This window comes from Eubalaena glacialis, chromosome 15 (genome assembly GCF_028564815.1).
Source record: "Eubalaena glacialis isolate mEubGla1 chromosome 15, mEubGla1.1.hap2.+ XY, whole genome shotgun sequence".
Lineage (NCBI taxonomy): Eukaryota > Metazoa > Chordata > Mammalia > Artiodactyla > Balaenidae > Eubalaena > Eubalaena glacialis.
Genome location: NC_083730.1, coordinates 83,652,205 through 83,666,478, shown reverse-complemented (window position 1 = coordinate 83,666,478; position 14,274 = coordinate 83,652,205). Strand labels below are relative to the sequence as shown.

Here is a 14,274-nt window from a genome sequence, read left to right as displayed (position 1 = left end):
GCACCTCCATGGTACTGTGTTGTGGCACCACATGTGGTAGGGACTGTCCCTCAATCCTTTTCCTACCTCCGTGCCATCAGAAGGCCTGCACACAGTAGGTCTTCAAAATACAAACGGTTGGTTGTACAATGAGAACGGGCCTGGGTCAAGGTAGTCTCCCATTCTCACCCCTACACTTACTTGGAAGCCAAGATAAAGGTCCAAGACATAATACACTAAGGGGCCATGGATATTTTACTGAAGATCTTTTGGGGAAACTGAGGAATGGATTTACATGTCACACTGTGAGGCAAAACCTCGTAAAAACCCTCATTAGACATCTCCGTTCTCTCCCAGTGACGGCTGCCTTTCCTCTCTTCTCTCCTCCGAAGGGTCCTTTCTGCTCACGCTCTCGGCCCGTCTCCTGAATGTCTCCATTCTATCTGTCAGGGAAGTCTTTCTGCTCTTCCTGTCTATCTGCGTATTCACTTGAATACACTTGCTCACCAAAGAAAGCTTCTCCTTGGGATGCTCACTCCTTGGAAGGCATGTGGTGGGGATTGTAAATCATAGAGATTTTCTCTCCTCTCAGAATGAACGAATGAGTTAATAAATGAATGCACAAATGGTAAGCTAGCTTATTTAGACCAACCCTTTGGGTAAAAATAACCAAAAATGCTGGACAAAATATTTTTTTAAAAAGAGTGGCAAAGGGACTTCCCTGGTGGCACAGTGGTTAAGAATCCGCCTGCCCATGCAGGGGACATGGGTTCGAGCCCTGGTCCGGGAAGATCCCACATGCCGCCGAGCAGCTAAGCCCGTGAGCCACAACTACTGAGCCTGCGCTCTAGAGCCCATGAGCCACAACTACTGAGCCCGCGTGCCTAGAGCCCGTGCTCCGCAACAAGAGAAGCTACTGCAATGAGAAGCCCGCGCACCGCAACGAAGAGTAGCCCCCGCTCGCCACAACTACAGAAAGCCCGCGTGCAGCAACGAAGAACCAATGCAGCCAAAAAGTAAATAAATTTAAAAAATAAATAAAATAAAATAAAAAGAGTGGCAAAGAGCCAACAACGAAGTGGGAATCTCTCGGCCAAAACTAAGGAGAGACTGGAAACCAGAGAGGTAAGGCGGCCTGGGAGCTGCTTTGGTCCTAAGGACATTTGCCAATTTAGAAAAGGTTAACTTTCCTTCTAACAGCTTCACAGGGCAAGGAAAAAGCATAGTCCATGGTCTGCACAAATGAGGAATCAAAGAGAAGACCCTTCTTACAATAAGCTAGGATTCCCAAGGGCCAGACTTTCAGGGGAAAGGTGACTAGAAATACCCGCCCCTCATGGTCTCATACTCAGGGTTCCCAACAGTCACCGGGAACCTTGAGCTTTAAGAAGATCTCCAACCACTACTGTCCAGCCCCCTTACCCCCCACCCCCACCCGCCGCCAACGCCAGGGCCTCACAGACCAGAACTCCCTCTTTTTTTTTTTTCCCCATTAAGTTGAAATTTACATATCATAAAATTAACTGTTTTAAAGGGTGCAATTCAATGGCATTTGAATTGATGGCTGTACAACCATCGCCTAAATCTAGTTCCAAAATATTTTCATCAGCCCCAAAGGAGACCCCACACCCATTAAGCAGTCATTCTCCATCCCCCCACTTCCTCAACCCCTGGCAACCACCAATCTGCTTCCTGTTTGGGATGAACCTCAAACAAACTATGGTAAGTGAAAGAAGCCAGGCACAAAAAGGTCCCATATTGTATGGCTCCATTGGTAGGATCATTGTTTTTAAGACGTACACATGCATATTTCTTTACGTTAACGTTGTGAAGAATTTGGGAAATGGTGCATCACCTGCTGTGGATTCCATTTCCTCTTTAGCCGGCAACATGTCAATTTGGGTTCCTAAAGGCAGCCTTAGCACAGTAACTCTCAACCTTGGCTTCACATGGGAATTATCTAGGGGAGCTTTAAAAAGTACTATGTCCGGGTAACACCCCCAGAGGGTCTGACGTAATGGGTCTGGGAAGCACCCTGGGCACCAGGTGATTCTAATTGTGGAGCCAGGGCTGAGACCACTGCTCTAATAGGGCAACGGCAGGCCATTTCTACCATATATATTTCCCCTCTTCCTGCTTCAGCACCTCCTTTCCATCACTGATTTGTGCCTCATTTGGTTTGCACAAGCGAAGTATCCCGGGAGTTTGTTTCTGCAGAATGTAGCAGTCCATGAATGTTGGTGTCACTCAGTTTGGGACACGGGGGTGCTTTCCAACTATGACCTTAGTCATAGGGGGAATTATGACTAAGCCTCATTCTTAACCTCTAAAATGGGGCTAATCATAGTATCTATCTCATAGGAACGCTTTGAAATTTTGACAAAAAGACATGCACAAAGCACGCAGTAGACACTCGTTATAAATTACTGTTGTGGTTGTGATTATTAGCATGATTGTTACTGTTACGTGAATGGGCATTTCATAATGGACCAGTCTGTTGATGGTCCTCTCTCAACCAGAGGAAAGACCTTTACAAAAAGAGGGAGGCAACTGATTCAACAAACCAACAAACCTTTTTTGGTCCACTTGCTTTGGGTGGATACCGAGCTACGACCTGGGGTTTCAGGAGAAGGTCTAGAATAGGGATATCAATGTGGAATAAAACAAAGTAGTGTGCAAACACATTAAGGGAACTCAGAGTCAAAATGGGTTCTGGAGGTGGTTGGGCTGAAATCTGGGAAGGATCAGGAGAGGGCAGCATTTAAGCTGGGCTTTTAATGATAATTAGAACTTTAGTTGGAAGAGGATGTAGGGAAGAGTACTTAAGGCCCAGAGAACAGCACGGGAAAATGCCTAGAGGTAGGGACAAGCCTTGGAATGAGAGGGAAAAGGCACATCTGGGGACCAGCAAGATTTCTTGGGTAGCTCTTGGCACTGGATGTGAGGACAGACATATGTAGTAGAAGATACCTCACTGAATACCAGAAGGTGAGGCTGGCAAGGTAGGTTGAGCCAGACTAAAAGAAGTCATTAGACACCAGCCTAAGAAGGGACTCCCCATGTGAGACAGCTGCCACCCCTCAACCCAACCAGACAGGGTTCCTTCTCAGTGGTCCTTCCCAAGACCACTGGTGCCACGGTGATGGTGTCTACTTACGTCAAAAGAATATCCCCATACTGGATATCCGACATCTTTTTGGCTGGTTGGAATATATTTCTTTCTTCCTCTTTGAGTTTCTGAAGTTGTTGTTGCTTTTTTTTCAATGCACTCTCCTCCCTCAGAATAGTAAAGTATCCACGGCCCATCTTCACCCACTGAATCAAGATGCTAGAGAAAGAGAAAGAGAGAGGAAGATGAGTTGGCTATCAATGCAATGTCTTACTGTCTCGGGACTGATAATCCACTGAAGGGCACTCTCATGCCCAGTAGCAGGAGACCTCCTGCCTTTAGAATTCCAAAGTCACAGAGACCTAAGCTTGGATTATGGACCCACCTCTTACCAAAGACCTTGAACAAATTATCTAACCTCTCCTGGTTTCAGTTCCATCACTCCACAAACATTTATTGAGTGCCTACTATGTGCTAGGCACTCTGCTATGTCCGTTGAAATGAGCATAATAATCACACCCCAGAGAATTAATTTAATTGGCAGTGTTTTTATTTTGTTTTGTTTTTCATGGTGTGTCTCAGATTCAGTGAAATGCGGTATTTGAGTTTCTTATACATATGTCACCGGAAGGTCACCAGCAATCTTTTTCTAAATTTAGACCCTGCTTCTCAGCTCACGTGAAGTTTTCTGAATCTCTACGCTACACGACACATGTGCATCCCAGCCGGTCATTGGCAGGTAAGGATCAGGCATCATCTGCCCAGCCCGTATTCTCGTTACAGCAAAACAGTCCCTCAGGTTCCTCATGTATAAAATAGTGCAAAACCAAATGAATGTGTACCCTGGTGGAACACAGTGAAACCAGATTATACAGAACTGGCCCTGAATTGTCCATTTGGGCTTTTATTTTTAAGTTTAGGGATGCAAGCAGTGGATCTGAGGTGGAATTCGTGTTTGAAACAAAAATGTGCTTCGGTCTTGCTTTCAAGCTTCTGAAATCCACTCATCAAAGAGCATCCTGAGGTTGCCAGATAACCTGATGGAACGAAAACCGTAACCATGCGCAACCCCTTAATTTCACAGGGGAGGATTTCCTTGATGTGGCACAAACAAAGCAAACGCAGAGCTAATCCGGGAGCTGGGGCTGACAGCAACTGTTTTTTCGTGGCTATGTTACTTCACAGAGACTTTTCGCTCAAAATGTGGTTCATAGGTCAAGACTGACGTCACACACGCACCACAAGGGTGTGAAATGACATGACTCACATTATGAGGCTTTCTGGGCTCCGAAGCAGGTCTGCAATCAGCTGAGGGAGCAGGGTCGGGGGGGAAGGGAGGGCCGGCTTAGGGTTTTCTGGGAGTGGGGCTGGGGTGAGGGGTCCCTTGTTTGAGTGTGGTCTCAGCTTCCCGCCAGCACGAAAACAAGGAGCACCTTGGGTTCCTTATCAGCTTGCCCAGATGCGGGGCAGAGGGAAAAGGGGGGGAGGAGGGGGGCTGGCAGCTCAAACGCTGTCAAAGGTCGCACGTCAAAAATGGAGTCAGACTCTTCACTGCGTTAATTCACGCCCAATTTCAAATGTGTGTGCTTGCCTGAATAGCTGCATCATTATCAAGCATTCAGCAAAAATGTAATGAATACCCGCTGTGTGTCAGGAGCTACTCTAGGTGCTGAGGTAGAGCAGCAAACAAAACAGCTCACAACACTGCTGTCCTCGTGAAGCTCCTATTCCAGCGGGTGGAGACAGACACGAAACAGAGTGAACTGTAGCTGACACGCTAAGTTCCAGGCACGAGCATAAAGCAGGGACGTGGGAGAGTGAGAGACAGGGGTGGGGTGTGGATCGGTGCCATTTTAAACTGATGGTCAGCGAGGGCCTGGCTGAGAAGGTGACATTTGAGGAAAGACATAAAGGAGGTGATGGAGTAAACCATGCAGATACCTGGGGGACGGGAACAGCATGTGCAAAGGCCCTGGGCAAGTACAACTTTTCATCCAGAAAAGTTTCGCTTTCATTGAATAAAATGTTATGTGACATCACATAGTACAGTTTGTGCTCCTGAAAGATTATATTTTTCTGATTTAGATATTGGTCTTCTATCTAAGACTTTTAACAGAAAGGATCTGCTCTGAAAAAAGGAAGGAAGGGAGGGAGGGAGGGAGGGAGGGAGGCAGGGAGGGGAGGGGAGAAGGAAGAAAAGCACTGCTGTGTCCCAGACTGGGTGCTACTCTAGGAAGCAATAGATGTTACCACTTTCATTAAGAAGCTCATCTCTAATAACTCCAACTAACATCCTCAAGTTCAGAGCCCCAGCAGTTGGAGAGGTCCCTCTCTGCCATCGGACCTCAATGAGACTTCTCAAGCGCATCCAGGGTGCTCTTGAGATGCAGCAAATCATCTGGATAAGAGGATTTTTCAGTGAACGAGGCAATGTCGTGGTTTCACGTCTGTGGTAGAACTTAGCCCTGTAGCTCAACAGTTCTGTGTTCTGCCCTCCCGCGAGTCCCTCACTTCTGGGTGTGTGAGTTCACTTATTTATCCTCACAACAGCTCGACCTTGTGGGCACCGTTGTTATCATTTCCATTTGCAGATGAGGAAACAGGCCCAGAAAGGTGAGGTCAGAAAAGCTGGAAAGAAGCAGATCTGGGGTCTGAACCCAGGTAGTGGATTCCCCCATGGGGTCCGACTACAGAGTCTGCTGGTTTGTAGGAGGTCAGGATGTTTCCACTGGGGAGTCTCACCAGCTTGTCCTGGAAACCCCTCTCCTTGACCTGGAGATTCTATAGGCCACCAGGTCCTTGGCTAACTTGGGTGGCTTGTCTTTGACTGGCCGGTGTTAGGGGCTCGCCTTTACCTGTTGTCCAGATGCTCTCAAGGAGTAGAAGGCTGTCAGCAAGGCCTCTCAGGTCCCAGAACAGACCACGCGGTCTTCAGAGGCAGAGGGTGGGGCTGGCCCTGAGAAGTCTCATGTGTGATAATTGTGCACAACAATGGGAGGGGTTCCAGGCACCTGGAGCAGACCCAGGCAGTGTGGTGGGCTTTGGGCTCTGATTTCACTGTGTAACTGAACAAAAGCCTTTGTCTTTCCCTGCAGAAACTGTAACCAACTAGATCCTGAAATGCACATGTGATGGATTGAATTGTGTACCACCCCCCAGACAAATTCATAGGGTGAAGTCTCAACCCCCAGTACCTCAGAATGTGACCTTATTTGGAAATAGGGTCACCGCAGATGTCATTAGTTAAGATGAGGTCATACTGGAGGACGGTGGGTCCCTATGCCAATATGACTGGTGTCCATATAAAAAGGGGAAATTTGGGCACAGACACATAGGCAGAGAGAAAACCATGTGAAGATGAAGGCAGAGATCAGGGCGATGCTTCTGTAGGCCAAGGAATGCCAAAGATTGCCAGCAAGTCAGCAGAAGCTAGGAGAGAGGCATGGAACAGATTTTCTCTCTCAGGCGTGAGAAGGAACCAACCCTTCTGATACCTTGATCTTGGACTTCTAGCCTCTGGAACTGTGAGACAATAAATTTCTGTTGTTTAAGCTACCCAGTTTGTAGTACTTTGTTACAGCAGCCCTAGTAAACTGTTACAGTATGATCAAATATCTAAGCCTACACGCATGGAACAGCCCAACTCTTTATTTTCTTTGACTGCAAGGGTTAACGAAATCCTTATTAAATTAATTTTATAATAAGTGACAGGCTGAAGTCCATGCCACAGTAAATAAAAGGGACCTGAATATTATGTACCAGGCCCTGAGCTGGACACCTATTTTGTGACAGATCCTGTTCTAGGCAGTTATGATGTGTCAGGTTCTGTTCAAGCACTGGCATTACAAAGGCGAACACATCCTCAAAGAATTCACAGTCTTCACCTCTGCATCTAAGTTATCTTATTTCTACAAAAGTAGAAATTAAGAGGTTGTTAAGAGATTTATTTGACTTCTTTATGCCCTTATTCCAAAAAGGATTAGGAGCAGAAAATTTTTAAAGTGAGAAGGGCAGGAGACATGAAAAAATAAGAAAACAATATCAGGTAAGACAAGTATCGAAACCCATGACACATGAGCTAGTGCACAGATTTGGCCCTCAGCATCCTAGCGGCCAGCACAAAGAGGGAAACACAATCCCTCATGTGATTCCTAATGACCATGAGATTTTGAAAAAGCTGTTCAGGTGATGCCTAGCCATTCCTGGTGGAAGAAGAAGAGATTTCTTTCAAGGATCTGTATAGGGACGACACTGTGAAAAGCCAAGCCTGCAACAAACCTCTAGATGAGGGTAGTGATAAATGCCTGTCTTACTGATTAACTCACAGAAAAGCATCGGGGAGTTGGTGTTGGCAATTTGAGGAATCTAGCAAGTTTTCTGGTAGAACTGCAGCCCCTTTCAACCAAGGCAGCCAGACTCCTAGCGGTCAGATCTTCTGGAAAGACCTGGCTGAGAGATGAACAGAGGTGGTGGTGTGGGGGGGTGAGGGGGGGGCAGGGGTTGTCTGGGCCCTCAGGCCAGACCCACCAGCCTATTCTGGGAACTTCAGGCTGCGGGGTGTTCATTCCGTGTACCGTGAAGTGCTCCCCTGTTACTGCAGAGGCCCATTTAAAAATGCTTAGTATTTTAGCAAATTCCCATTTAGTTCCCTTGTATGTTCCCTCCATTTTCTTCATCATTATTGCTGATTACCAGGCTATTTGCGCGAAGGGAGCTATTTGCAGGGAAGAGCAGTTTTCGCCTTTAAATCCACTCACCCAGGGCCTCCTGTTCACTGCTTTCCACGATGTAAAACTCCCACGGCTAACATGGCAGGAGGAACAATGGGGAGTCAAATAATTAACTGCGTCAGGCAAACGGAGGAAGAAGCAGATTATAAAACGGAAAGTTTCCTCTACCCAATGCCACTTCCTCTTAACCAATGCATGCGGGTAGGTTTTCGCACTTAAGGGACATATGTTCTCTGTACATTCATCAGCCTGTGTGAGCTGATGAATGAAAAATTCGCAATATGGCAATAGGAACAGTCTTAGTGGGGCTGAGCTGAGCCACACCAAAGGGGCAGGTCTCACTCCCAAGCACCTTCAGACCTGAGGGCCAGTGTACGCAGTGGTAAGCCTTGGAGGGGCCAGCCTCTTGGATGGGGTCTCTACTTTGCCACTCCCTTAGGCAGGTTTTAAACCTCTCTAAACCACAGCCTCTTCATCTCCAAATGAGGAAAAAAGTCATTCTTGCCTCAAAGGGCTGTTGGGAGGATTAAATGACAGTGGATGTAAAGAGTTTAGCATAGTGCCTAGTACCTAGGACTCCATGATTGGGCGCTACAATTATTACTGTCAACTCGCTTAACAGTCCTGAGAGGGTGGTGTGATCTGCAGTTGAGAAAATAGAGGGAAGAGGTTAAGTAAACGATGAGGGTCATAGTAGCTGGGAAGTAGCAAAGCAAGGGTTGGGAGCCAGCAGGGATGATTCCAGAATTTCTCTCTCCATCTGCATGCTGCAAACACAAGAATATTCAGAAGGAAGCTTTAAAGCTTTGAGTCTATGAATCTCTGGGCTGTTCTTATTGTGCAGAGTTCACCTCTAGGCCCACAGGAGAGAAGCTGGTGGCTTACACTTTTCTCCTTTAGACCATGTTTTCCTCCTTTAGACCATGTTTTACCCAATCCAAGTCACCACCTGTGGCAGATCAGGTCATCATTCAGCAAATCCCCCATCCCCTACATTCAGGGGTGGAATGTGCTCCCAGCATCCTGACTTTGGGCTTCACCATATGACTTCTTTGGCTAATGGGATGTTAGTAGATATGACTTGAAAAGAAGCTTGAAATAAGCTTGCTCAGTTGGGTCCATGACAAGAAAAAAACCCCACTACTTCGCTGAACCCAGAAGAATAAGAAAGGCATGGAACAGACCTGAACCCAGCTAATCTCAACCTAAATCAGCCAAACCCCAGTTATCCCACAGACACATGAGCAAGGAAGAAATACTTATTGAAAGTCACTGAGTTTTAGGATAGTTTGTTACACAGCATTATGGTGAAAATCGCTGACCAATACATCATTTGTTATAAGAGGTGACATTATTTTATGAACCACAACGAAGGAAAAATCCATGCCAGTTCGATTAAGACATGATTGTACATTGCATCTCCAGTTCAGAGATGTTAAAATGTGAAAAAAAAATGTGCCTATTAGATATAAAATATGGCATTAGGAAAGAAATTGCCTCAGACCCGAGAAAAGATGATCTGGAACAGAATTTGGAACATAAAGGTAGTAATTAACAGCCCCTTCAGAGAAGTTTCTAGCGATTTTCTGATATTCTCTGATGAGATTGAGAGTCCTTTCTGGGGTGTTAGATTTACCCACACATCTGGCCCGTCAGACTTGTAACAAGGCTATTAATCTTTACTAGTCATCCTACTCTTGAGTGATGCTATGTAGCTGCTTGCTACTCGAAGTGTGGTCCCTGGAGCAGCCGCATTAGCAACATACAGGAGCTTGTTAGAAATGCAGAATCTTGGGCCCCCCTCACACCTCCTGAATGAGGATCTGCATTTTAACAGGACCCCGAGATGACTCATATACACATATAAGTTTGAGTTGCACTGGTCTAGCTGTCCTCTCCCTTCTGTTAAAAGATACTCTTTGCAGAAGGAAATCTTCGAACTGGCTTTATTAGAAGCCCAATTCCCTTCCTACAAGTTTGAAATAAACCTTTGACACACACTAGCAGTCAATTCATCTCAGAAAGTTCCTCAAATAAACCTTTGACACACACTAGCAGTCAATTCATCTCAGAAAGTTCCTCAAGCACAGCTGTAGCAGCCATTCTCACTCTTTGAGGGCACTCTGCTTGTCATGAGTCTCCCATTACCTGAATCAGCACCTCCATCCCCAGGGCCCTAAAGGAAACACGGACTGACGGTCATCTAAAACAGACAGCCCCAGCTCTCTTCACAGGGGCCTTGCAGGAAGCTGCGGAGTACTGGAGAGTTGACAGGCAGCGAAAGAAATTCACATTCAACCTTTCTATTATGGGGGGCATGGGATTAACCACCGCAAATCACTTTGTTAAAAATCAACAGCCCAGATGTACTTAAAAAAATACAAAAAACAAAAAAACACAACTTTTAATGGTATTATGGCTCTGCATCCAGCTGGTTTTCACTCACATTTTCTGTCTTGCCTGCAAGAAATATGGGACTATAAAGCCAGGAGAGCTTCCATGGGGGGAGGAAGCATGACATTAAAATGAACAAACACTCCTGGCAATATCCGATTTCAGGGATGTCCTGCTCTCGCAGAAGGGAATTGCCTACATGGGAAATTTTCACTTAACAAATTTTACTGTTTTCCAATAATGGCAAATAAATTAGTTTCTTCCCAGATTGTGCAGGCTGAAGGCTTGGAGAGCCCATTTCAGCTGGCTGGCTCACGTCTTGCTTTGTCAGCCCACCCAGACATATTGAGTTCAGAGGAGGAGAGGGCAAACACGATGGAACGAGGAATGGATCTGAAACACTATCCCGAAATTCTTGAATTTTCAGGCAACCCCTACAGGCAAATTAATAACCCAGCCCTAGCTCAAGTGCACCAAGCAAATATTTTGCATTTAAATTCCCGCATTAGAATGCCCTGTTTATACAATAACTTAATAAATCTGCCTGGCTGCCAAATTGACAAGAAGGTGAGAATCATTCATTAAAATGCAAATGCAATTGAGATGAAATTTGGAATACATTTATTACAGTAATTGAACTTCAGTCAACTGTAGGTACAACACAGATTCTGAACTACCTTTCAGACAAAAGGATGTGTTGCGTTATCAACACCCCCCCACCCCAAGTTAATATCTTTGTCAGCATGCAAATTAAAGCCATTTCCTGAGGGCCAATGATTTGCAATGGAGGATTTCACTCTTCTTTATAGGACAAGATTGCCAGAGATAAAGGTCAACTGCATACACAAAAGATTGCTCTGGTAGCATATTGTGTATACAGCAAATTGATTGCAAACATATTCTGAGTGCTTACTGCAACGATATTATTAAATCACATCTGAACATCTCTTTACTCTCCCTGGGTCATTTGCTAATTGTAATGCCTAACAATGGGAGATTCGCCAAGTCAGGATTTCACCTCTCAGATCAAAAGTTTCAGATGGATTTCTCTCCTGTCTGAATGACTCAGCCCAAAGACGAGGCCCAGTTCAAGGGTTCTTTTTAATCAGATGGAAGAAAGATGCTACTGAGACTGTGATAAAGACACAGAAAAATTGACTCGCAAGGGAGAAGTCGCTTTATCTGCTTCAGTTTTATTCTCTCTGGCTCCTTTGCAAAATTCATGTGGCATTTCTGAGGTCTGGGCAAACAGTGCACCTGCACCTAGCAGACGTTGTTTGAGTTGGAAGAAGGCACAGCCTAGAGTCTTTCTTTGGCCACAGGCCACAGTCTTCCTTGGCTATTCAGAAGTGACCTTAGTGGCAAAATACAATTCACTTCACCTGTAAAATGGAGAGATTGCTTTTGTCCCCTTCATCCCCTTCATATTCATTAATTCATAATGAAGTGATGTCAACTCTATTTCCTAAATGTCACTAGACTTCCTGTTGCCACCACCCTAGCCAGAAACCATCAATTACTCTAAGTAGCTTCCTACCTGGTCTTTCTCCTTCTCAATCCATTGTCCACCTGGCTGTCACAGGGCTCTTTCTGAAATGCAGACTCATTCCCATCAGAGTGTTCCAAACCCTTCAATGGCTTCCCACTGCTCTCAGGATGAGGTTCAGACTTTTTCCCATGGCAATAAGTCCCTCTAAGATCTGGGCTTTATCTCCAACTGTTAGGGGAACCACTGACTGAAACCGCCCACCCTGGCCAGGCACCACAGTAACCATTTGCATGAGTTGTTTTACGACAGGAGGTCCTGGTAAGGAACCCGGAACTAACAAGCCACCACCAACCGGAAGAATTCGGGAAAGGTCAAAAGGAGACACCAGTGCATATGTCCTACAAACCTCCCAGAATCCTCCCCGCTGGAATCCATCTTGGCTGAGCGATGCATGTGCCACCAGGAAGGACCTGAGTCAGAATGATTGGCCAGAGACTGACCCAGAAACTAATCCCATCACCATAAAACCCGAGACTGTGAGCCACGTGGCAGAGCAGTCTTCCCGGGATCCCTTACCCTGCTGCTCTCCACCCGGGCGCCCCTTCTCAATAAAATCTTTTGCTTTGTCAGCACGTGTGTCTCCTCGGATGATTCATTTCCAAGTGTTAGACAAGAGCCGACTCTCGGGCCCTGGAAGGGGGTCCCCCTTCCTGCAACATAACCACTCATCCAGTTATTCATGTGTATCTCTCTACCCCTCAGAATCCTATGATTCTGCCTCTTCCTGCAGCACTTCCTCCCCCTTCTTCACTTGCTGATTCCAAGGCTTTGGAAAAACTGTCAACTGTTGACCATTTAATACTGCTACTCCCTCCCTCCCTCCAGCTCTAGGTTAGGTCAAGTGCCTCCTCTGTGCCCTCACAGCTCCCTGTGTCTATGTGCTCCCCGTTACTGCATTCGTCACACTATATGGCAATTGCCTAGTTCCTTGTCTGCTTTTCCTACTAGAAGGCAGACTCCTTGAAGACAGTGCCTGACAAAGAGCAGGCAGTCAGCATTTACTGGTTTTCCTTCCCTACCTCTCGCCCTTTCTCCCAATGGCAGAAAGTGCCATTTCCTGAGCTTCCTTAGTAAAGACCACATTATCTTGGACATCAAATACCTAGATAAAAAGTCGACAAAACAAAACAACAACAAACAAAACTACATTTTCCAGCTGCCCTGGCAGATAGGACAAGCCAGTGAGGTACAAGAGGAAATCGTTGGGAGGGACTTCTGAGAAAACTCTATAAACGAGGTTAACACAGCTGGGTGGCATATGCCCTTTGGTGCCTTTTTCCTCTTCTTCCTTCCTGCTGCCTGGAACTTAGCTACAATGGTTGCAATGCCAGTAGCCATTGTGTAAGCATGAGGAAACCTTGCAGATGGAAGCAAACACTAAGGATAGTGGATTAAAAGATAGAAGGAATCTGGGTATTTCCTCCAGAAGGTAAACCTCTTTTATGTGAGGGAGGTAAGCCTTTACCTTGTTTAAGTCATGGTAATTTCAGGGCTCTGTTTGCTATGCAGTTGAGTATAGCCCCCAACTGACAATCTCTCTTTGTCTCTGTCTCTGTTTCTGTCTCTGTCTCTTTTTTCCTTGACTAAACTGTCATGATTATCACGTTTGAAATGCCATCATCTTGGCTAAATCACTGGCCGTGGACTAGGGAAAGATATTAGGAGAGGTTAGTTTGGATCATGGGAAATGAGGCAAGGAAACTTAGAAGCATGAAACTCTTCTGTGAGAGGTAGGTCTGGGAGCATCTCCACTGAGGGTGCCTGAACAGCTGGGAAATATACAACAGGAGGGTCTGAGCCTGTAAGGAATGAAGGCTGGGGGCCCAGGGGAGTGGCTGCAGTTGGAGAGAAGCAGGTACTGTCTGGGGTGGTGGGAGGAGGTGCACAGTGATGACTTGAGCAGCACTGAGCTAGGCTCTCGATGTGCAGTTCTCTCCTTGCATCCGCACACCATCCCTATGAAGGAAGTACTCTTCATTTTGCTGTTGAGGAAAGCATGGCTCACAGAGGTCAAGTAGTAGTCTGACCAGAGGTTAGTAACTGGTGGAGCTGGAATTTAAACCCAGGTAGCCTGATTCCAAAGCGTTGCATGAGGAAGATGCACTGGTTTTAGAAAAGGTCTCTTCTAGGTTTAACTGCTCATCGTTTCCTTGCCACTCAAGGTCTGTGACTTCGGGTGAGTCATTTTTACCTCTTTGAGATGCACGTTGCTCATCTGTAGCATTGGGATAAATTGATAGCCTCCCAGGATATTGTTGAAACCATGTATGAGAGGCAGTTAGCATGATGCCTGGCACATCGGAGATCTTCAATAAATGGTAACAACGACTATTTTCATCATCATCATCATCATCTCCATGAAGCTATAAATGACTGCTGTTACAACTCTCTTGCTTTGCACACAGGACGGCCGTTTGGCTCCGAGCCTCCACAGGCTTCTGGGAAGCAGCACTTGGCTCACGTGTCAAGCTTAGGAGTTTCTCTCCTCTGAGGGTAGCGGCAAGAACAGTCTA

The 14,274-nt window shown here is 46.0% G+C and overlaps 1 protein-coding gene across 1 annotated transcript in view; it reads right to left on the bottom strand.

Moving 5' to 3' along the window:
- CCDC60 (coiled-coil domain containing 60) overlaps nucleotides 1-14,274 on the bottom strand; it is a 168,035-nt gene that overhangs the window by 58,992 nt on the left and 94,769 nt on the right. The window contains exon 3 of the mRNA XM_061170050.1: nucleotides 3,137-3,307. Within this exon, the coding sequence (XP_061026033.1) occupies nucleotides 3,137-3,307 (171 nt within the window). The remainder of the gene's footprint in view (nucleotides 1-3,136; nucleotides 3,308-14,274) is intronic.